The following is a 23,214-nucleotide window of genomic DNA, read 5'->3' as shown; positions in this document are numbered from 1 at the left end:
ACCCAATACACAAATTTGACTGTAATTAAGCGCAGAAAATAGACCTGACAGCAGTGTGAAAAAACATAAGAATACCCTGAAGTCTAATGACTCCACTACATTTATTTGACAGCTTTAGTTACTTTTCAGATGAAGATTTGACATAATCTGACACAACCTTTTTGGCTTTTGACGTCTTACATAAAGCAGTGTGTAGTCAGGGTCACATTTCAGATGTCTATGAGTTATTAACAGCTCAAATTAGGGGTGGGCGATATATCAAATATACTCGATGTATCTATTATAACAGTACTTTTTTAAAACTTTATTTAACTTTATTGTAACAGCAGTTTATTTAGTAGTTTATTATTTTAGTAGTTTACATAAGTTTAGAGAAAATATCAAGATATATAGTGTTTATTGCGATATAGCCTAATAATATTGCAATATTTTTTATAGGCTATGTTACACAGCATTACTTTGAAGTTAATATTGCTCCTTGAAATACAATCAACACAATAATGTGTACCATGTTGGATTTTAATATGTTATACAGGGTTCTTTGTTATTTGGATTAGTCTATTATGAGCTGTTAACAGGCTGCTCCTGACTTGACTGGGTTACAGAGTTATACTTAATGACCCAGGTGATGATGAATGCGTGTAGCAAATTCTTACAATTGCAAATGTTTCAGTTGATGCTATCCTTTGCCTAACACACACTGTCAGATCAGTGTGCACATGTTTTAAAGGTTGGTATTCTAGAGTTAATTGCAGAAATAACAGTTATTTAATTAATTGATAACTGCTCTCAGCCCTCATGTACTCAGTGACTAGTGAGGGAATGCAGAGAAGTTGTGTCTGACTGACAGCTGATCTGTCAAATGTGTAGAAAAAAACACAGATTCTGATTGATCCTGTTGGTGTGTTAATGAAGTTATTACTGCTGGAAAAGACAAATGAACTCAGGACATCTAGTGGTCACATCAGGCAGTGCAGAGTCTGACATGACAACACAAAATGGACACAAACCTAAGTACATTCATGGTGTCAGTGAACTTCATAGACACAATCAGACAAGATTTATTTCTGTAGGGAAGGTGGGCTGATAATTACAACTCATTAACACCAACATTCATCAACTCATGAATTGGGTTTCTGTTTGACATTTTACTTATAATAGTTGGGTGTGTTTGTGTGCAGGTGAACATGTGCAATGTGTTTGTGTGAGGAGACAGAGGAGGGGGTCCATCCCTCTGAAACCCCTCTGTGTGGGCAACATGACAACCAGACCAAAGCTCAGAGGTGAGATGAGGATCTCTGACTGTTTAAAATGACTTTTTCTCTGTGAGATTTCTCCTGTTTGCTCCTGAGTCAGAAATCAGCAGCAACATTACTCCACCATCTTTAGTCAAAGATGTGAAAGATGTGAGATGTTTTGATCTCAAACGGTGTCTGTGTGTGTGTGTGTGTTGTGTTCAGTATGCCTGTGATGCGCATTGAGGTTCCATTCAGAGCTGCTGCCTCACTGTCAGAGTAAGTCACCATTCTATTACTTTATAATATTAGTATCTATGTTGGTTAACGTGCTGCTTTGCTCTGTGACCTGTGTAAACAAGGAATAACTGTTCCTCCATTCAATACATCTCTGGTTTCAGCAGCTTGTTTTGTTAGCTGATCATATTTACATTTATCTTTTCTGTCACTTGTATCCACACTGACAGACACTTGAATCAGTAAAATCAACTTACTTTTCTTCAAGATCAAAATGAGCACAAATGTTCGAGCCAGAAATGATTCAGTGTGAACAGAAAACATTATTCCTGAACTTTTCTGATGTCTATCTGGTAGTTGTGTATCCAGCAGTTGTTGTGTCTGGATGGCTGATATTCTCATGTTGGGTCTTCTTCATCAACTTTATTTTGATCTTTCTTGATCTGCTTTGCTGTGGTTTCATTTATATCTTTATAACAAGAAACAGTGTGTTTTATTAAATGGTAAAAAATCCATCGTAGTTAACACAGAGAAAGGTGTTCCTTAGGGGTCAGACCTTCTATTTTTTATTCTCATAAATGATCTTCCATCAGTCTGCTCCGAGTGTAATAATAATAATAATGATTAAAATTTCAGTTTTAGTCCAACACTTGATAACAGCTTTTTATCAAACTTGTGTTGATGTAAAATGTTGTTAAATGTCAGAGAGCTGCAGAGGTCTGTTAAGTTGGTTCAGAGTAGATCTTAGATGACTGCAGTACAGAAAACAGAGCCGAGCCTCCGTTTTCTGTCTGATTGTACAAAATATAATTGGTTGTGATGAATAATATGTTAAGCAGCATCATTATAAATAGAGAAGTTTTAGTCTATTATTTGTCTTTGAACATTTGACAGGATGTTACATCACTTTTCAGCATTTATCAACAAACAATCAGAAAACATCTGGTGAATCTGTCAACATCATTAAAATCATTCAGTGGACACAGAATCAAGAATAAATCTGACATTGATTTTATTTGCAGTCACTTTCTAATCATCTTTATTATCTGAACTTGTCAGTGTGATACTAGATTCTCCTCCATTATATGATTTCTCTGACGTATATCAGACGTTGATGAAGCAGAATTTTGTTTCCATTAATTTCATATATTTATATGTTATTACATAACAACGATTACTACTTGCACCCTGCTGAACTTTTGTGGAGGTCTCTCACATCCATTGATGAAGGATGTTGCAACAGCTGATCTTGATTCAGTCTTGTCTTCAGACAGTTGGTGAGTCAAACCTGTAACTCACATATTGATTCTTTAACACACTTTTTGCAATATATTGATGAAAGTGTCAACATAATTATAACTCTGTGAAGAGGAGAGAAATCATCAGTGGCCACAGAATCAAGAATAAATCTGCCATAGCATTCTAGCATTAATTGCAGAAATAACAGTTATTTGATTAATTGATAACTGCTCTCAGCCCTCATGTACTCAGTGACTAGTGAGGAAATGCAGAGAAGTTGTGTCTGACTGACAGCTGATCTGTCAAATGTGTAGAAAAAAACACAGATTCTGATTGATCCTGTTGGTGTGTTAATGAAGTTATTACTGCTGGTAAAGACAAATGAACTCAGGACATCTAGTGGTCACATCAGGCAGTGCAGAGTCTGACATGAGAACACAAACTGGACACAAACCTAAGTACATTCATGGTGTCAGTGAACTTCATAGACACAATCAGACAAGATTCAACTCATTAACACCAACATTCATGAACTCATGAATTGGGTTTCTGTTTGCCATTTTACTTATAGTAGTTGAGTGTGTTTGTGTGCAAGTGTATGCTTGCAATGAATCACTGTGAGGAGACAGAGGAGGGGGTCCATCCCTCTGAAACCCCTCTGTGTGGGCAACATGACAACCAGACCAAAGCTCAGAGGTGAGATGAGGATCTCTGACTGTATAAAATGACTTTTTCTCGGTGAGATTTCTCCTGTTTGCTCCTGAGTTAGAAATCAGAAGTGATGTTACTCCATCATCTTTAGTCAAAGATGTGTGTGTGTGTGTTGTGTTCAGTATACCCATGATGTACACTGAGGGTCCATTCAGAGCTGCTGCCTCACTGCCACTGTAAGTCACCATTCTGTTACTTTATAATATTAGTATCTATGTTGGTTAACGTGCTGCTTTGCTCTGTGACCTGTGTAAACAAGGAATAACTGTTCCTCCATTCAATACATCTCTGGTTTCAGCAGCTTGTTTTGTTAGCTGAACATATTTACAGTGTGTTCTATTAAATGGTAAAGGGGTCAGACCTTCTATTTTTCATACTCATAAATGATCTTCCATCAGTCTGCTCTGAGTACAATAATAATAATAATAATAATAATAATAATAATAATAATAATAATAATAATAATAATACTAATAATAATAATAATGTTTAAAGTTTCTGTTTTATTCCAGCACTTGATATCAGCAAGACAAAACAAATCAATAACAACAGAGCCTGTATTTATCAAACTGCTAAAAGTAAAAATTTGGACTTAAGTGAAAGATAAAAGTTGACAAACTTGAGAATAAAAATTATTTATCAAACTTGTGTTGATATAACACAAGCAGAATTTTATTTCCATTTCAGCCAAATTTCTATTATTTAATCTCTATTTATATATTATAACATAACAATGATTATTACTTGCAGCCTGGGGAACTTTGCTGGATCTCACTTCTTATATCCAAAGATAACGTTTGCAAGAGGTGATCGTTATTCAGTCTTGTCTTTAGACAGTTGGTGAGTCAAACCTGTAACTCATATATTGATTCTTTAACACACTTTTTGCAATATATTGATGAATCTGTCAACATAATTATAACTCTGTGTGAGAAGAGGAGAGAAATCATCAGTGACCACAGAATCAAGAATAAATCTGATTTTATTCGTAATCACTTTATAAGCATCTTCATCATCACTTCATTACTCAACAGTGTGATTCTAAATTCTCCTCCATTATATGATTCTCTGATGTATATCAGACATTGACGAAGCAGAATTTTGTTTCCATTTCAGTTTTAATTTCCTATTAATTCATCCATATTTATATATTTATACATTATAAATATATTAGATTGTTGTTCATTTCACATTCATTATTCCTGGAGGTTTAAATATTTCCCACAAATAAATTGAACTTATTATTATATATGTTCTAGCAGAATAACATACCACTGAATAAACTGTAAGAATTATTTAAAGTATGTACAATATGGCAGATCCATCAGTCCATATCTCTGATTGGTTATTCCTTCATGTGATCACTTGAGAGTTGCTCTTACTGTAAATGTTACTTTTACACTTTGCTTTAAGTTGTCTCTTGATAAATGTGTCTTATTGTTCAGACTCAACAAACAGTTGTTTTACTCCTCAGTTGTTTCTTTAGAGCGTTCTGAAGTTTGATAAATACGGGTCCAGACCTTATGGAGACATAAACTTGTGTATCATCATCACAATAACTGAAGTCTACATTGAGTCTGTGGAACAAAATTATGTTTCATATTAATTTTTATATGGAACCATTTTAATTGTCTTGTTTATTTGAGTTTGTTTTTACAGCCACATACATATTAACTAACTATTGAAGACAATCTGAATATATCATATATCTCCTTCCATGTGTTCTTATGTCTCTGTCTGAATGCCACCTCCTGCCAACTCCTTACAACACCTCTGATCTCCTAAATATCAGTACAGATAGAAGTGATTTCCTCAGTTAAGAAAGTTGATCAAATGTTTTGTGCTCCTTGTCCTAAAAGTGGGACCGAATTTGCATCACTGAGAGAATTTTTGTCCAGTTGGTAGTGATTTCCTTCTGAGATGCTTGATAAATATAGACCTGGACCAGCTTTGCTTCTCTGTTGCTTATTTTCTTCCGAAAGAAAATCATTTAAGGATCCTTTTGATTGAAATAATATACAGTCACACATTAAATCCATAACTTCCTTTGGATTATTACACACACTTTTTCATATTTGAAATGAAGTTGCTGTTGATTGTAATGTTTATTTTCATACTCTTGAAGAAGTGTCATAATTATGATTATTACTTGCTGCAGGCTGGACCCTGGTGGATCTTCCTCTTCAGATTCAGAGAGGGATGTTGCATCAAGTGATTATGATTCAGTTTGGTCATCAGACAGTAGGTGAGTCAACCGTTTAACCTGTATATAAATTCTTTCAAACACTTTTTGAGAATCAATTTTAGTAAATTATCTTATTATCTACTTCAAAGTTTCTGTTTATCCAACAGTTGCTGTGATTATATGGCAAACCTTCTAATTTTCCACTCTGGTGGCTTTTCCTTCATGTCTGTCAGAATCTCTCTGGAGAGTCGGGTTTCCTCTGCATCCAGCTGTGTGTCCAGCAAGAGTAAAAAGTCAGATGATCGTGATATTAAGAAGTAAGACTTTATTAACAGTAAAATTTTACTGCATTTGTTACAGGTACCAGGCTGCAGCACCCATAAGCAGTTATATATATCCTGAAATACAGGACAAAAATGTGAGACAGAGAGACGTGGCTTTTCGCTGGTGAATCGTCCACAGTTGTGTTTATTTACGTCATTCACTTTATACTGTGCATTGCCCTTTTTTCTCATTAAACCAGTTTGTACTATTACTGGACATTCATTGTCTCGCTAGACATATTTTCTGTGTTTATACAACATGTACAAAAATGACATTTTGTCTCTGAGTTACTTCTATACCTCTACATTCATACTTCCAAATAAGTTTTGGCTAGTGTTGCATCTTAAATGTACTGACACACAAACACTATCAAGTATCAGGTGGGCTTACACACAACAGTACTAATAACCGAAAGTCTGAACATCAAATTCATACACTCACACTGTTCCCAACAGTTTTTAACTCATTTTAAAATGATTATACGCCTTATACATCACAAGTAATTTATGGAGTCACCCAGTCTGTAAAATTAACCAAATAGTGGAGACGTGTGGCCCAAACTAACATTTCAGGATTAGTATGTCTACTAACACAAAAACCTATGTGTGCCTGGCGCCATTGTTGTTTTTCTCGGAGGTGCTACTTTTGTAAAATCAAAACAAACAAACACGCTCACCGCCCGTTTCACTTGCATACTTAAACTGAAATACAGCATTAGCTGACAAACTGCAGCAATTTCTGCGAGTTTTTGATACATTACTAACCTGAAATACAGGACAGAAACGTGAGACAGAGAGACGTAGCCAATCGCTGTTAAATCGTCCACAGTTGTGAGGAGAAGAGAGCTGCGCATGCTCCTTACTACAGTCACTGTGGCGAACCACGGCCCCACACTGCCATCTATTGTTGGAAAACTGCTATAGCAGACCAATTATTCTGTTTTAAACTAGTTTATGCTTATTTTTGAAGAAAAGGAAAAACAGTGCACAGATAAAATACATATCCTCTTTAAAGCACACTAAAACCAAACAATTTCATTTACCAATATGTGATCACACTTCTGCAGGCGTCACACATTCTTAAATCTTTTGTACACACACACACACACACACACAGAGCGTTTGAGATCAGAACAAACAACATAACTCACAGCTTAAATCTTGGTACCAACCGTGCAGTTTGAAGTATATTGTTTGTTTCTGTGTGGAACAAGTTATAAAACCAGACCTTCCCTTTACCAACTGTGTGTATTGTTGAAATGTTTGGATGTAACTTTGATAATAGACCAGAACCTTGAATGGCAGCTTGCTGCTGAGTGAATGAGCAGTAAATTGTAAAGTGTTTTGGATAAAAGCTTGCAGCCATTTACCAGTTTACAATTGGTTGGCACATTGCAGTTTGGGTTAAAAACACTACTTGGGTTAAGAAAAACATCATTAACTTACTTAAAAGAAGCCAACATGGATTGTTGGCAGGAAACAGGAAACAATTCATACAACTCTCCTGGGCGAGTGTGTGCCACGTATGTATGTGAGGTGAGGCATGTGTTTTTGTGTCTGACCAGTAAAAGTTTAACTTTCCACTAATTGCTAACCGCTAACTGTTGTTGTCCACAGTAATTATATCAACACTTCTGTCCTGAGATGTGCTGGGTGCTTCATAACAAAAGCATCAGTGGTTCCGCTTGGATTAATTTCATTAATCAAAGCTTTATTGGACTCTATTATTACAGTATTTTATTTAAATTTATTGTAACAGCACTTTATTTAGTAGTTTAGTGTTTTAGTAGTTGACAGCAGTTTTGAGGAGATTTCAAAATATCAAGATATGTATCGCTTATTGTGATATATCCTAAAAATATTGCAATATTTTTATAGGCCATATAGCCCAGCCTTACTTTGAAGTTAATATTGCTTCTTCAGATACACTCATCATAATAATTTGTACCATGTTGGATTTTATGTTATACAGGGTTCTTTGATATTTGGATTAGTCTATTATGAACTGTTAACAGGCTGCTCCTGACTTGCCAGGGTTGCAGAGTTATACTTAATGACCCAGGTGATGATGAATGCATGTAGCAAATTCTTACAATTGCCAATTTTTCTGGTAAAAGTTTCAGTTGACGCTCTTTTGTTTGACACACACTGTCAGATCAGTGTGCACAACATGTTTTAAAAGTTGTCATTCTAGCATTAACTGCAGAAATAACAGTTATTTGATTAATTGATAATTGCTCTCAGCCCTCATGTACTCAGTGACTAGTGAGGAAATGCAGAGAAGCTGTGTCTGACTGACAGCTGATCTGTCAAATGTGTAGAAAAAAACACAGATTTCTGATTGATCCTGTTGGTGTGTCAATGAAGTTATTACTGCTGGTAAAGACAAATGAACTCAGGACATCTAGTGGTCACATCAGGCAGTGCAGAGTCTGACTTGACAACACAAAATGGACACAAACCTAAGTACATTCATGGTGTCAGTGAACTTCATAGACACAATCAGACAAGATTTATTTCTGTAGGGAAGGTGGGCTGATAATTACAACTCATTAACACCAACATTCATGAACTCATGAATTGGGTTTCTGTTTGCCATTTTACTTATAGTAGTTGCATGTGTTTGTGTGCAAGTGTATGCTTGCAATGAATCAGTTTGAGGAGACAGAGGAGGGGGTCCATCCCTCTGAAACCCCTCTGTGTGGGCAACATGACAACCAGACCAAAGCTCAGAGGTGAGATGAGGATCTCTGACTGTTTAAAATGACTGTTCTCTGTGTTGTGTTCAGTAAACCTGTGATGCGCATTGAGGTTCCATTCAGACCTGCTGCCTCACTGTCAGAGTAAGTCACCATTCTGTTACTTTATAATATTAGTATCTGTGTTGGTTAACGTGCTGCTTTGCTCTGTGACCTGTGTAAACAAGGAATAACTGTTCCTCCATTCAATACATCTCTGGTTTCAGCAGCTTGTTTTGTTAGCTGATCATATTTACATTTATCTTTTCACTTGTATCCACACTGACAGACACTTGAATCAGTAAAATCAACTGACTTTTCTTCAAGATCAAAATGACCACAAATGTTAGAGCCAGAAATGATTCAGTGTGAACAGAAAACATTATTCCTGAACTTTTCTGATGTCTATCTGGTAGTTGTGTATCCAGCAGTTGTTATGTCTGGATGGCTGATATTCTCATGTTGGGTCTTCTTCATAAACTTTATTTTTGGTCTTTCTCGATCTGCTTTGCTGTGATTTCATTTATATCTTTATAACTAGAAACAGTGTGTTTTATTAAATGGTAAAAAAAAATCCATCTCAGTTAACACAGAGAAAAGTGTTCCTTAGAGGTCAGTCCTTCTATTTTTTATTCTTATAAATGATCTTCCGTCAGTCTGCTCTGAGTGTAATAATAATAATAATAATAATAATAATAATAATAATAATAACAATAATAACAATAATAACAATAATAACAATAATAATAATACTAGTAATAATAATAGTAATAAGCATCATCATCATCATATTAATCATAATAATTAAAATTTCAGTTTTATTCCAGCACTTGATAACATCAAGACAAAACAAATCAATAACAACAGAGCCTGTATTTATCAAACTGCTAAAAGTAAAAATTTGTCTTAAGTGAAAGATAAAAGTTGACAAACTTGAGAATAAAAATTATTGATGAAACTTGTGTTGATATAAAATGTTGTTAAATGTCAGAGAGCTGCAGAGGTCTGTTAAGTTGGTTCAGAGTAGATCTTAGATGACTGCAGTACAGAAAACAGAGCCGAGCCTCCGTTTTCTGTCTGATTGTACAAAATATAATTGGTTGTGATGAATAATATGTTAAGCAGCATTATTATAAATAGAGAAGTTTTAGTCTATTATTTGTCTTTGAACATTTGACAGGATGTTACATCACTTTTTCCTGTTTTTAGCATTTATCAACAAACAATCAGAAAACATCTGGTGAATCTGTCAACATCATTAAAATCATTCAGTGGACACAGAATCAAGAATAAATCTGACATTGATTTTATTTGCAGTCACTTTCTAATCATCTTTATTATCTGAACTTGTCAGTGTGATACTAGATTCTCCTCCATTATATGATTTCTCTGACGTATATCAGATGTTGACGAAGCAGAATTTTGTTTCCATTTCAGTCAATTTCCTATTATTTCATCTCTATTTATATATTTATATATTATAACATAACAATGATTATTATTTGCAGCCGGCTGGACTTCAGTGAATCTCTCTTCTCACATCCATTGATGGACGTTGCAACAGTTGATGATGTTTCAGTCTTGTCTTCAGACAGTGGGTGAGTCAAACCTGTAACTCACATATTGATTCTTTAACACACTTTTTGCAATATATTGATGAAACTGTCAACATAATTATAACTCTGTGTGAGAAGAGGAGAGAAATCATTCAGTGGCCACAGAATCAAGAATAAATCTGTTATTGATTTAATTCATAATCACTTTATAAGCATCTTCATCATCACTTCATCACTTGTCAGTGTGATACTAGATTCTCCTTCATTATATGATTTTTCTGATGTACCAAACGTTGATGTAGCAGAATCTTGTTGTTGTTGTTTTTCTTTCAGTTTCAATTTCCTATTAATTCATCCATATTTATATATTTATACATTATAAATATATTAGATTGTTGTTCATTTCACATTCATTATTCCTGGAGGTTTAAATATTTCCCACAAATAAATTGAACTTATTATTATATATGTTCTAGCAGAATAACATACCACTGAATAAACTGTAAGAATTATTTAAAGTATGTACAATATGGCAGATCCATATCATCAATCCATATCTCTGATTAGTTATTCCTTCATGTGATCACTTGAGAGTTGCTCTTACTGTAAATGTTACTTTTACACTTTGCTTTAAGTTGTCTCTTGATAAATGTGTCTTATTGTTCAGACTCAGCAAACAGTTGTTTTACTCCTCAGTTGTTTCTTTAGAGCGTTCTGAAGTTTGATAAATACGGGTCCAGACCTTATGGAGACATAAGCTTGTGTATCATCATCACAATAACTGAAGTCTACATTGAGTCTGTGGAAGAAAATGTTGTTTCATATTCATTTTTATATGAGAGGCACATACCTATTAACTAACTATATAAGACAATCTGAATAAATCATATATCTCCTTCCATGTGTTCTTATGTCTCTGTCTGAACGCCACCTCCTGCCAACTCCTTACAACACCTCTGATCTCCTAAATATCAGTTCAGATAGAAATGATATTTAACTCTATTATAACAGTACTTTATTTAACTCTATTATAACTCTATTATAACAGTACCGTGCATTGAAAATTATGTTCTGTGTTTTCAGCAGGAAAAAGCAAAAGATGAACCCCCCCACCACCCAGGAGCTTGGTGTTGGAAGTAGTGCTGGGATGGAAACAATGTCAACACACCCGTCAATGGTTGCGACTCAAGTGGTCAACCGTTACTTATGGCCTCCTCTAACTAGGAGGTAAGAGTCATGGGCAGAAGGTTTTCTGCAACTTAATACTTCATCTCCACTACATTTCAGAAGAAAATGTTGTACTTTTTACTTCTAACTCCATTATAACAGTACTTTATTATTTATCTATTTTATTCAACATTATTGTAACAGCAGTTCATTTAGTAGTTTATTATTTTAGTAGTTTAGAGGAGATTTCAAAATATCAAGATTCATAATCACTTTATAAGCATCTTCATCATCACTTCATCACTTGTCAGTGTGATACTAAATTCTCCTCCATTATTTGATTTTTCTGATGCACCAAATGTTGATGTAGCAGAATTTTGTTTCCAGTTCAGTCAATTTCATATTAATTCTATTCCATCAGAAAGAAAAACAAGTTTTACATCTTCAAGAATCAGGCAGAGAAAGCAGTGCTCAGTTTAGTTTTGGTGATGATCAACTTCAGGTTATAGAAATATGTAAATGTTTATAGATTTTTTTTGTTGTATTTTGGATTATGCTTCAGGAATATGTGAATATAAAGGATTAAAAAATGACAATTAGATATTCTTTGTGAATTCACATATTTGCATCATGTTGATTGAGATGTGGGGTTGGATTCATGTTAGATGGAAGGCTAGTATTGTGAGTTTACAATAATACAATATTTGATTTACCAAGAGTTGTTAAAATATAATGTAAAAGGTAAATGTGTACAAAAATGTGCAGAAGATATCTGGCAATCACCAAAAACTGAGATTTATTTGTAAAAGGAATACAAATGTGAAAAATATGTTGAATATAATCTATCTGAAAGTAAAAGATCACTGTGCAGAGATAAGATGTGACATACTGACTCAGCATTTTGAAATGGTGTGATGTTCAAATTATGTTGTGTGTTTTTAACAGGGAAAAGGAAAAAACGAGCTCCCCCACCATCCAGGAGCTTGTTGTGCTAGGATGGAAACAAAGTCAACACACCCACCAGTGGCTGTCCAGACCAGTCCACCTACAACTATCCAGCCTGCAGATGCTTCAACTCCTCCTCTCGCAGAATCAGAAATATCATCTTCTTTAATTCCTTGTTCCTTGTTCAAACAGGGTGCCTACTTTACCCAAAACTGAAACTTGTTAAGTATAGATGATGTGGTTAAAAATTTATCACTGCCAGCTTGACTGAGTGTCTTTTTGCCTTACAGTAAAACTGATAAGCTCGCCTTTATGGTATTCTGTACTCTCACTTATGTATTGATATATATCTCCTCTTTGAAGCAGCTCTGATGCTTTGGGGTCTGTGCTCTGTCCCTATATAAATGTAAAGTTGCATTTGAGTTGCCAACACTATATGTTATATTTAGCTAAGATTAACAAGTATCAATGACTTCAAAACAATTTTTCATTGTGAAAAGTTTGCTTGCATCCGTTTGTCTTCGCTGTTTTTCTCAGCTGGATGACAGGAACTCATCCCAATGACATATTGCCAAAATCTTCTTTCTAAGTTTTATCAGAAATACACAAGCATAACTTGAATTTCTGGATTTCTGCAGGTAACTGATATTAAAGGGTTTCTGGTTATTTCATTTAATATAATAGTTTCAGTCCGTTATTGCTAGCTGCCACTGAATGTAGCTTTAAATATTGTGAGATTACTGGTGCCAATATGAGTAACTGTTTGTTAATTAGATACAAAAAGCATTAAACTAAAACTTAATTAAGCTAAGAACCAGCTATGATCACACTGTGATTGACTGTGCAGCCTTTACAGTCTGTCCTCAGTTAAAATGTAATGATGAGCTTGTGTTGTAAGTTTGCACTTTGTGTAACGTCACCAAGTCATGACTCAGCCAGTGTTTGTACCTGCACTTTATGGATTACTGTCCCTGACTACTGTCCTTTTTATCCCACTGCTTCATTTATTATGCTGAAAATGATAAACTACACCCCTTGTTGGATTATTCTGCTGAGAATAAAATCAAGTGTTTATACATATGTTTTGTTGTTTGTGTCATTTGGAAAAAGTGATTCCTCCATGAAGAGACAAACACAGGATGAACGTTGACTGGCATTAAAATGTGTGATTAAACTGCTTTATTCATCAAACAATTCTGCAGCTTCTTGAGTAAATTTTACTTTCATGTAAACATGCTTGTTTTAAGATAACAAAATATGCTATAATATGATGAAAACATCTTTCATATTTTTTAAATTCCAATCAATTTTTCATTGTCCCAATTTAGACAATGTGGTTTAAAATGTGGGACAGTCATACAGTGCTGATTGAAAGTTTATGAACCCTTCAGAATATTCTGTATTTCTGCATAAATATAACCTAAAACGTGATCAGATATTTACACGTCCTAAAACTAGATAAAGGGAACCCAATTAAACAAATGAGACAAAAACATTAAACTTATCCATTTATTTATTGAGGAAAATTATCCAATATTACATATTTGTATGAGGCAAAAGTATGTGAAACCTTGCTTTCAGTAACTGGTGTGACCCCCCTTTTCAACCAAATGTTTCTGGTAATCATTTATAAGCCCTGCACATCAGCTTGGAGGAATTTTAGCCCATTCCTCCTTACAGAACAGTCTCAACTCAGGGATGTTGGTGGACTTCTTGGCATTAACTGCCTGCTTCAGGTCCTTCCACAGCTTTTCTATAGGATTAAGGGCAGGACTTTGACTCTGCCATTCCAAAACATTATCTTTCTTCTGCTCTAACTATTCTTTGGTAGAATAACTTGTTCGTTTAGGGTTGTTGTCTTACTGCATGACACACTTTATGTTGAGCTTCAGTTCACAGACAGATACCTTGACATGTGCTGGTACAATTTAGAACTCATAGCTCCTTCAATGATTGCAAGCCGTCCTGGTCCAGAGATACTGGTCCAGGTTCATGATACTACCACCACCGTGTTTCACAGATGGGATAAGGTTCTTATGCTGGAATGCAATGTTTGCTCATCGCCAAACATAATGCTTGTCATTCAAGCCGAAAAGTTCAACTACGGTCTCATCCATCCACAGAACATATTTCCAATTGTCCTCTAGCTTATCCACTTATCTTGTAGAGAGAAGTGGCTTTTTTCCCCTACAACTCTGCCATACACACCATTGATGTTCCATGTTCTCCTGATGGTGGACTCATGAACATTGACTGTAGCCACTGCAGGAGAGGCCTTTAGTTAGTTACCCTGGGGTCCAATGTGGCCTCTCGGACTATTACGCGCCTGCTCTTAGTGTGATTTTGGTGTTTAGTCTGTCAATTGCATAAAATTAACAAAAAAGCAGTTCAGTTCAGCTCAGCTCATTAAGCAGATTGACATCACCTGGACTCCTTCCCTTGTCATCCAAGGTGAAGCTGATCAGAGAAAAGTGTTCTAAACCACTGAACCAACAGACATTCACAAAAATGAGAGGAAAAAATCTCCATTTTGATGAGGAAAATGTATTTGTCTCAAACTAGAGCTTGAATCTCAGAGATGTGTACATCATTAATAAAAGCAAGACTAGTCTAACATGAGAATGAATGATATGTGTAAAAAGTGTTTGAGGGAAGAGAATCTGTAATTTTAAAAACGGGAGTGAAAGGAGACACACATCCTGCAGACTGTATTGCAGTCAATGAGAACATGACAGGGACTCTTATCAATTAAGGTTCAGATCTCAAAAACTATAAGTCCTATGTGAAATGTATTTACATTTTGAGAGAAAGGAGGCTTGTGGCAACATACTGAGGCAAGATATGTGTTTGAGGAGTTAAATTTGTGGGAGTGACAGCAGTTTAGAAAAAACATTTCTGGTCTAAAAATATCTGTGCTCTCACAAGTCTCACAAGTGTGATCACATGACACACTTGTGAGACCTGACAAAGTCTGCCAAACCCCTGACTTTGGGCTTAAATTGCTGAAAAACTACAACAGATATCATTAAACAATCTGATAACTTTGAAAGTTCAAAGTTTTGTGAACATTTTACAGTTTGAATGGTGTCTGTACAATAAGGGACTTCCGAGCAGTTGAGTGTCAAAGTGACGAAAGTTCCAACTCGGTTGGACGATTCATCCCATAGACTGCCATTATAAATTTTAATGTTTTAAAAAATTATATAAAATCGCTGAAACATGTTGCATTTCAGAAAAATACAAGCACACATCTGCTGAATGAGTTGCACAGATTGACAGTTGAATGGTTTTTATAGCACAAAGTATGCAGCAGTTGAAACGCAGCAAAAAACATACGGAAGACGGAATAAGAATAAAGAGTGAGAGGAACAATGTGTGATTGCATTCAGCAATCACACAATAAAGATTTGGATAACAAAAGTATGAATGCTTTCAGCATTCACAATAAATATAATATGAAGAAAGTCAATGAAATGCTCATCCCAGTATTAAGTTATACTTGTTTTCAATTCAGATTGTATTGGCTGCATTATATATTGTATGTCATGGGAAGACAAATTAGTTGATAGATTAACGTGATGGTTCGGGTGGACTTTGGTGTTTCACAATAGAAGTGGATCTCTGACTGTGTGCAATAGAGAAATTTTAGTCTGGACCAAACTGGTTGAGCTGGCTGACTGACGTTGTCATTCTTAGGGCCGTCCTGCTAGCACGGCTGAAATAACTCAATCTATCTGGACATTCGCTTGGTATATTTGTATAGTTGTACTTGTCTATCTCAAAAACAGCATCAGTAATGATTTTAACATGAAACATTTTGATGACAAGGAACAAAATGATTTTCCGAATGATTACTGTTAGTGCAGACTACAAGATTTTTGCCATAATTAGCTCAGACAAATTTTGTAGATCTGTGACAAAAACCCTTGAGTTGGCACAGAATCCACACTTGTGCTCGCCATGATGGGTCTTTTAGTTCGAGGGGTCTCTGGGACTGGTGTTGACCACATCTTCAGCCATCCTAGACACTACATCAGTTTTCAAACATATTTGATTTCATGGTAGACAAAAAACAAGATGCGTTTGATTTTACTTGGAGAAGAGTCTGAGATGGGAGTAGAGCAGTATCCAATCAGAGTCTAAAACAAAACAAACATCGTGGCTACAAAGAGGGTGAGGATCAGGACTAGTGTTCCACTGATTGTGAACATAAGAGATGGAAGAGAGGCTCATTGAACTCTGACCCTCAACAAGCTCCATAACTAGCTGGGTATATAAGTGACTTCTCACATGTTTTTTGTTGACTATCACAATCATTCGCTCTTGTCACTGATCTTTCTAACTAGAGTAATCTTGTAATCAATTCACCTGGTCTGAGATCAGTTGTGTTGTTTGTTCAGCCTCATGTCTACATGACAACAGTCTGGGAGAAATATGTCTTGTGGTTTGAGCAGCTCAGCAACTCTGAGATTTTCAAAGTCTTGTGGTCTGTAATTGCCCTTAAATAATGATGATATCTTGAAATATATGATATATATTGTAAACTGTGAATTTGATTAACTTGTTAAATTTTTTATGAAGCTCACCTGTAACCTGTGTGGAAGTGGATGTTACACAGGATGTTTCAGGGATTAAGCAGGGCAATGTTCTATCACCAACCCTATTTACTGTTTTTATTGATTTACAAGAGAGGTGAAGCAGTTGGAACGGTTATGGAATTGAACTTATAAATATTCTTTATAATGTTGATGTTTCTGTATATTACTGTTAGAAAATGAGGACGATTTACAAGCAATGATTTTCTGAATGGTGTAAAAGAGGAGGCCTATCATTAATCAGAAAGAAAAACAAGTCTTACATCTTCAAGAATCAGGCAGAGAAAGCAGTGCTCAGTTTAGTTTTGGTGATGATCAACTTCAGGTTATAGAAATATGTAAATGTTTATAGATGTGTTTGTTGTGTTTTAGATTATGTTTCAGGGATATACAGTTATAAAAGATTTAAAAAAAAAAAAGATTAATTCAAATCGTAATTAGATATTCTTTGGGAATTCACATATTTGCACCATGTTAATTGAGATGTGGGGTTGGATTCATGTTAGATGGAAGGCTAGTATTGTGAGTTTATGGAATACAATATTTAATTTACCAAGAGTTGTTAAAATATAATGTAAAAGGTAAATGTGAACAAAAATGTGCAGAAGATATCTGACAATCACCAAAAACTGAGATTTATTTATAAAATGAATACAAATGTGAAAAATATGTTGAATATAATCTGTCTGAAAGTAAAAGATCACTGTGCAGAGATAAGATGTGACATACTGACTCAACTTTTGAAACTGTGCAAATTATGTTTTGTGTTTTTATCAGGGAAAAGGAAAAGACGACACCCTCCACCACCCAGGAGCTTGTTGTTGGAAGCAGTGCTGGGATAGAAACATAGTCTACGCACCCACCAGTGGTTGTCCTGACTAGTCCATCTACAACTATCCAGCTTGCAGACGCTTCAACTCCTCCTCTCCCTGCAACAAGAGACAAAGCTAAAAGCAAATTGGAAACAACGTTCAGGAGAAATTTTAAAAAAAGAGAGAGGAGTCATTCCCTTTGAAAAGTGACTGAGCAGAATCAGAAATATCCTCTTCTTTAATTCATATATTCTTCTTCCTTGTTCAAACATGGTGCCTACTTTACCCAAAACTGACACTTGTTAAGTATAGATGATGTGGGTAAAATTTGTATATTATCACTACCAGCTTAACTGAGTGTCTTTTTGCCTTACAGTAAAACTATTAAACTTGCCTTTACATTATTCTGTATTCTCACTTATGTATTGATATATATCTCCTCTTTGAAGCAGCTCTGATGTTTTGGTGTCTGTGCTCTTGTTAAGTGTGTCTGAATGAGGAAACTGAGTTTCATGAGACAAAAATGAAATGAACTGGTGGAGCTATAAAAGAAGACATTTGACATTTGCAAATTCTCTTTCTGGGTTCTTGAGCCCGATCAATCAGACATTCCTCTCTCTGACTGAAGCTCAGATTCTTCATTTGGCCACTTAAATACAATTTTTATTGTAGTTCAACAAGTGTTAGATAGAACAACCTAGAATCAGCTGCTCATCTGTCTGTATTTAAATAACTCTGTGTTTGTATCCGTTCAATTAAAACCATTAACACCTACTTTTCTTCATGACAATATTTTCTGTGAGCACAAAAATATCCCCAGTTACTGAAGGTGTTACAGTATATACACAACCCTCCTTGCAATTAAACTTGTTCCAAACTTCTCTGTCCTGGAATAAACCTACAGAACTTATGTGTAAACTGTCAACAAAGCTTAGGGAGCTCAATTGACTAAAAAGTGCAGTATTGGAGCTGCACTGAGTTTTGAATGGTTCTCAACAATGATCTGTGCTGCAAGTCTAGAGGTCAAGTTGAAATAAAGAATGACTCCTCATGAGGATCTATAGTATAAGATAAGTTGACCTTTTCCAGTAGTGTAGAAGTGAACGTGACTCCAGCTGATCTCTAATAGAGTTAAAGTCCTTCTTGTGTTACTTTTGAATTGTCTGTCAGAGCTAGTTAGCTGAAAGTACACATACACATTACAATACATGACATTCAATTACAACATCCTCAATCAACAAGTCTTCTACAGATGTTTGACAAATTAAAGGAAAAAACAAAAAAAACATGAACACAGTAAGGTGATGTTCCACCACGAGCCTCCAGAACAGATGCTTGTCATTGATTCTCCAAGTCTGTGTAATTCTACACAGGATGAACACTGTTTATTCTAAAAGATTTTCCATCATGTGGTGTTGATCTGGTGACTGTGAAGACCACAGTATATGATTCACATCTTTAATAGAAAACATTTAATAACCCTTCATGCCCTCTATGTATCATCTGTATTTGTTATGTTTATTCAAGTTGTTTTCTTTAATTCATCACCTCTCTGTCTTTCTGTAATTTGGGTGAACTGACCATTAAAAGCAGAAATAACTCTTCTGATATAATAAAGACTTCTCTCCATGTGAAAACTGTTGATTAGCTGGTGATAAAAGATCATTTTGTTTGGGATTTACATGCACACAGGCTTCATATTGTGTTTATATTGTTATATAGAGGTCAGTGAGGCCTTTTGTGGATCCTGAAAACTTTAAGATATAAGTAACCCTGAAGATATAACAACTTGATATAGATTTAAAAGTCATTTTTTCAGATGAAGCACCTTGTGCTTATTCACCTCAGAGCCATCACAGACCCAGTCCTGGCCCCCCTGCAGTTCACCTACAAAGCCAATAATAAAACAGGATTAACTTCAAAAACTGGAAGAAAGATCATTTGTTCCCTTCAAAATTCAGTGTAAAACCGACTTCAATTTCACCTATTTTACTTCTCTAAATAACTAAGTATACTTACTCAGGTAGTGTACTCAAGTACACCTTTGAGGTACTTGTACTTTACTTGAATATTTGTATTTGATGCTATTTTATATTTCCACCCCGCTACATTTCAGAGGGAAATATTGTACTTTCTACTCCACTACATTTATTTGACAGCTTTGGTTACATTTCAGATGAAGATTTGACATAAAATAATACATTTTGATATTCTAACTGTTGTTTAAATTGTTGCTCTTTTATTTTCTATTAAAAGGATGTTGTGCACTTGATGTGAAAGGTGCTATATAAAGTTTAAATTTATATATATGATAATATAATATTATTATTAATCTACCAAAGTATCTAAATTTACCTCCACATCAATAAAATAAAACATTTAAATGCTCTCACATGTATTTGTTAGTGATAGAAACAAAGAATATAATATACTATAATAATATAACAGTCTGCACAACGAGTACTTTTGATACTTCAAGTACATTTTGCTGATAATACTTCTGTACTTTTACTTCAGTGACATTTTCAATTCAGGACTTTTACTTGTAATTGAGTATTTTTAGACGACAGTATTTCACCACTGATCGCATCTAATACAAAACCTACTGAAATGTCTGTGAAGATGCAGCTGTTAATGTGAGTCTGTAGATCTAAAACTGGGATTTTGCAGAAACATCAGTAGGATTACTGATGTTCAGATTGTTGTTCACAGCTGCTGTGTGTCAGATTATTTCCTTTGACTTTATTAATACCGGCAGCATCACACAGCAGCAGAAACTTCATTAACACGCCAACAGGATGGTAATTATTAATGTTCTGTGTTGTACTATACATCAGACTGGTCAGCCAGATGTTACACACTGATTCCAGGTTTATACAGTTGAATTGTTTGTAATAAAACAGCTCCTCTGGATCAATCATGAGCTCCAAAATAAAGCTTGTTCTTTCCTCACAGTAGAGTTCTGTAAGTAGTACTGAGTATTTGATTATTAAATCCTGCACTCTGCGACAATGTGTAATGGGGGGGGAGTCAAATGCGCAGGACCACGGACAGGTCCTGTATCTTTACAGACGCAGGGTCAGCACCTTTACTCGCTCTGCTGTGTTAATTTGTGTCTCAACCCCCTCCCCCCCTCCTCCCCGCACGGTTACGTTGCGGTGCTGCTTGTAGGTATCCTTTAATCGTGGATTTGTTAAGTTTAAGAGGGCAGAATTTTATCTGAAATCTCAGAATATCAGTCTGATATGAAATACTGTCGAATAACTTTATTACTATGACTGAAGGAAACAAACAACATAACTAAGAAGAAAAGTGGAGGTGATGAACTAAACCGGAAAGAGACTCTGGTTCCTGTTGACTTGTTAAATCGTGTCGCAGTGTGTTTCAGTCTTTAAAGGTATTGTAACTGCACTTTATATACTTTAATGAATCTTCTTGCCAGCCTTAATATATCATGTTTAGGATTTAGCAGTAGAAATCAACCGTTAAAGTGTAACAGATCATTTTATTCTTAAAACAATATTTCCGTTACTCGTCAAATCGAAGGGTGACAAACAGGGCGCAGCATAAAATAGACTCATACAGGATGTATTAAGGATGCAGACGTCAAAGTGTTTTTTACGACGAGCAGAGGTCATTAAAAATAATAAATAAATTATCTCCAGTGTTTCAGGCTTTTCTCCACATTTCAGCACAGAGATTTGTCCATAATACAATCTTCCAGAGAACGCACAAGTTTGCGCGGCTTTAGTTAGCAGAGCTGCACACAGAGCTCTCCAGAATCACAAATCAACTTCCGTGTATTTTGTCTCTTTTACTTCTCTCTAGTATTTCGCATCTATTATGTAACATTTTGACATGTCCGTCAAAAAAACAGCTGTTAATGTGTTTCAGGTCTGTAACGGTTTAGAATAATGTCTGTTCAGGTGTTAATGAATGTGTGATTATTTCCTTTGAGTTTATGAAATATCTGCAGCATCACATAGCAGCAGAATCATGTGCGTCTCCAAACTGAGAGAGAGATGTGCGCATTTACGCACGTGGCACAGCAGCAGTAACTTCATTAACACGCCAACAGGATGGTAATTATTAATGTTCTGTGTTGTGCTATACATCAGACTGGTCAGCCAGATGTTACACACTGATTCCGGGTTTGTACAGTTGAATTGTTTGTAATAAAACAGCCCTTCTGGATCAATCATGAGCTCCATCAGAGCTGTCAGGACATTTTTATTTCAAGTGGCTAAAAGTCCAAGATAAGTCTATCATTAGGCACAAAATGACATTTCAGTTTGAGGACATTTTGGGTAAACAGCTGCATGTATTTATGACACTCAAGTAAGATGGCGATGATGAATGTCAATAGTGTCTGACTATCATGTCACGTTCAAGTCATCCCAGACCGATTTAAAGTGTATGTGTTGAATATAATAAGTGGACTGATTAAATGTAGTTGTTACAAACTTAATATGAGGAAATTCATCGCATTGCTTGATAGCATTGAAGTGCACCAGCTGTATTTTCACTTTTAGAGGAACATCGAATATAATTTGTTGATATCCTTTAATCGTTGATTTTTATTAATTTATTTATTTTGGAAGTTTAAGAGGGCAGACTTTTATCTGAAATGTCAGGATATCAGTCTGCTATGAAATACTGTCGAATTTCGGAGGGGTAAGATGGCGATGATCGATGATGAAGGTCAATAGTGTCTGACTATCATGTCACGTTCAATTAATCCCAGACCGATTTAAAGTGTATGTGTTGAATATAATAAGTGGACTGTTTAAGTGTCATTGTTACAAATTTAATATGAAGAAATTCATCACATTGCTCGATGGTATCGATCAGTTTAAAGTGGACCAGCTTTCACTTTTGAAGGAACATCGAAAATAACTTGTAGGTATCCTTTAATCGTGGATTGTTTAAGTTTAAGAGGGCAGAATAAATAAAAATCAATTAAAATGTAGGCTAATTGTCTCCTCTGAATATTAATGTTGATTATTATTCTGTGTTATATCATTTTTAGAAAGCATGCCATTGGATGCCAGATAACAGATTTGGTTTAACTGGACAGTTGGAATATCATTATCATTAGTTCGTTGAGAGGAGGGGCTGTTTCGGCCAGTAGCTATAAGTTTACAGGAGTTTGTTTTAATATACGTTACAAAGTAATAACACCAACAACTAGAGCAGAGGAGAGAACAGAGAAGTTAGCGCGACCATAAATGACGAAGTAGAGACTCAGCATGGTTCACCCGTGTGTCTGTTCAGGAGGCGTTCAAGTACAGTGTTGAGTGTAGGTCACCCACAACTTCGAAGCGCTAAGAATCCAATGCACAAATTTGACTGTAGTTACGCGTTTAAAACGGAGGAAAATAGACCTGACAGCGCTGTGAAAAAACATAAGAAAACTCTGAAGTTTAACGATGAAATTGTGTTGAAGGTAGGACTGAACTGGCGTTAAAAAC

General features: G+C 35.4%; 1 protein-coding gene across 1 annotated transcript in view; it reads left to right on the top strand.

The window, feature by feature from the left end:
* Positions 1 to 23,214, top strand: part of LOC137199732 (uncharacterized) — a 64,310-nt gene that overhangs the window by 14,703 nt on the left and 26,393 nt on the right. Inside the window, exon 6 of the mRNA XM_067614235.1 lies at positions 2,716 to 2,749. Within this exon, the coding sequence (XP_067470336.1) occupies positions 2,716 to 2,749 (34 nt within the window). The remainder of the gene's footprint in view (positions 1 to 2,715; positions 2,750 to 23,214) is intronic.

Source organism: Thunnus thynnus, chromosome 16 (assembly GCF_963924715.1).
Source record: "Thunnus thynnus chromosome 16, fThuThy2.1, whole genome shotgun sequence".
Classification (NCBI taxonomy): domain Eukaryota; kingdom Metazoa; phylum Chordata; class Actinopteri; order Scombriformes; family Scombridae; genus Thunnus; species Thunnus thynnus.
This window is presented reverse-complemented; position numbering and strand designations above follow the sequence as displayed.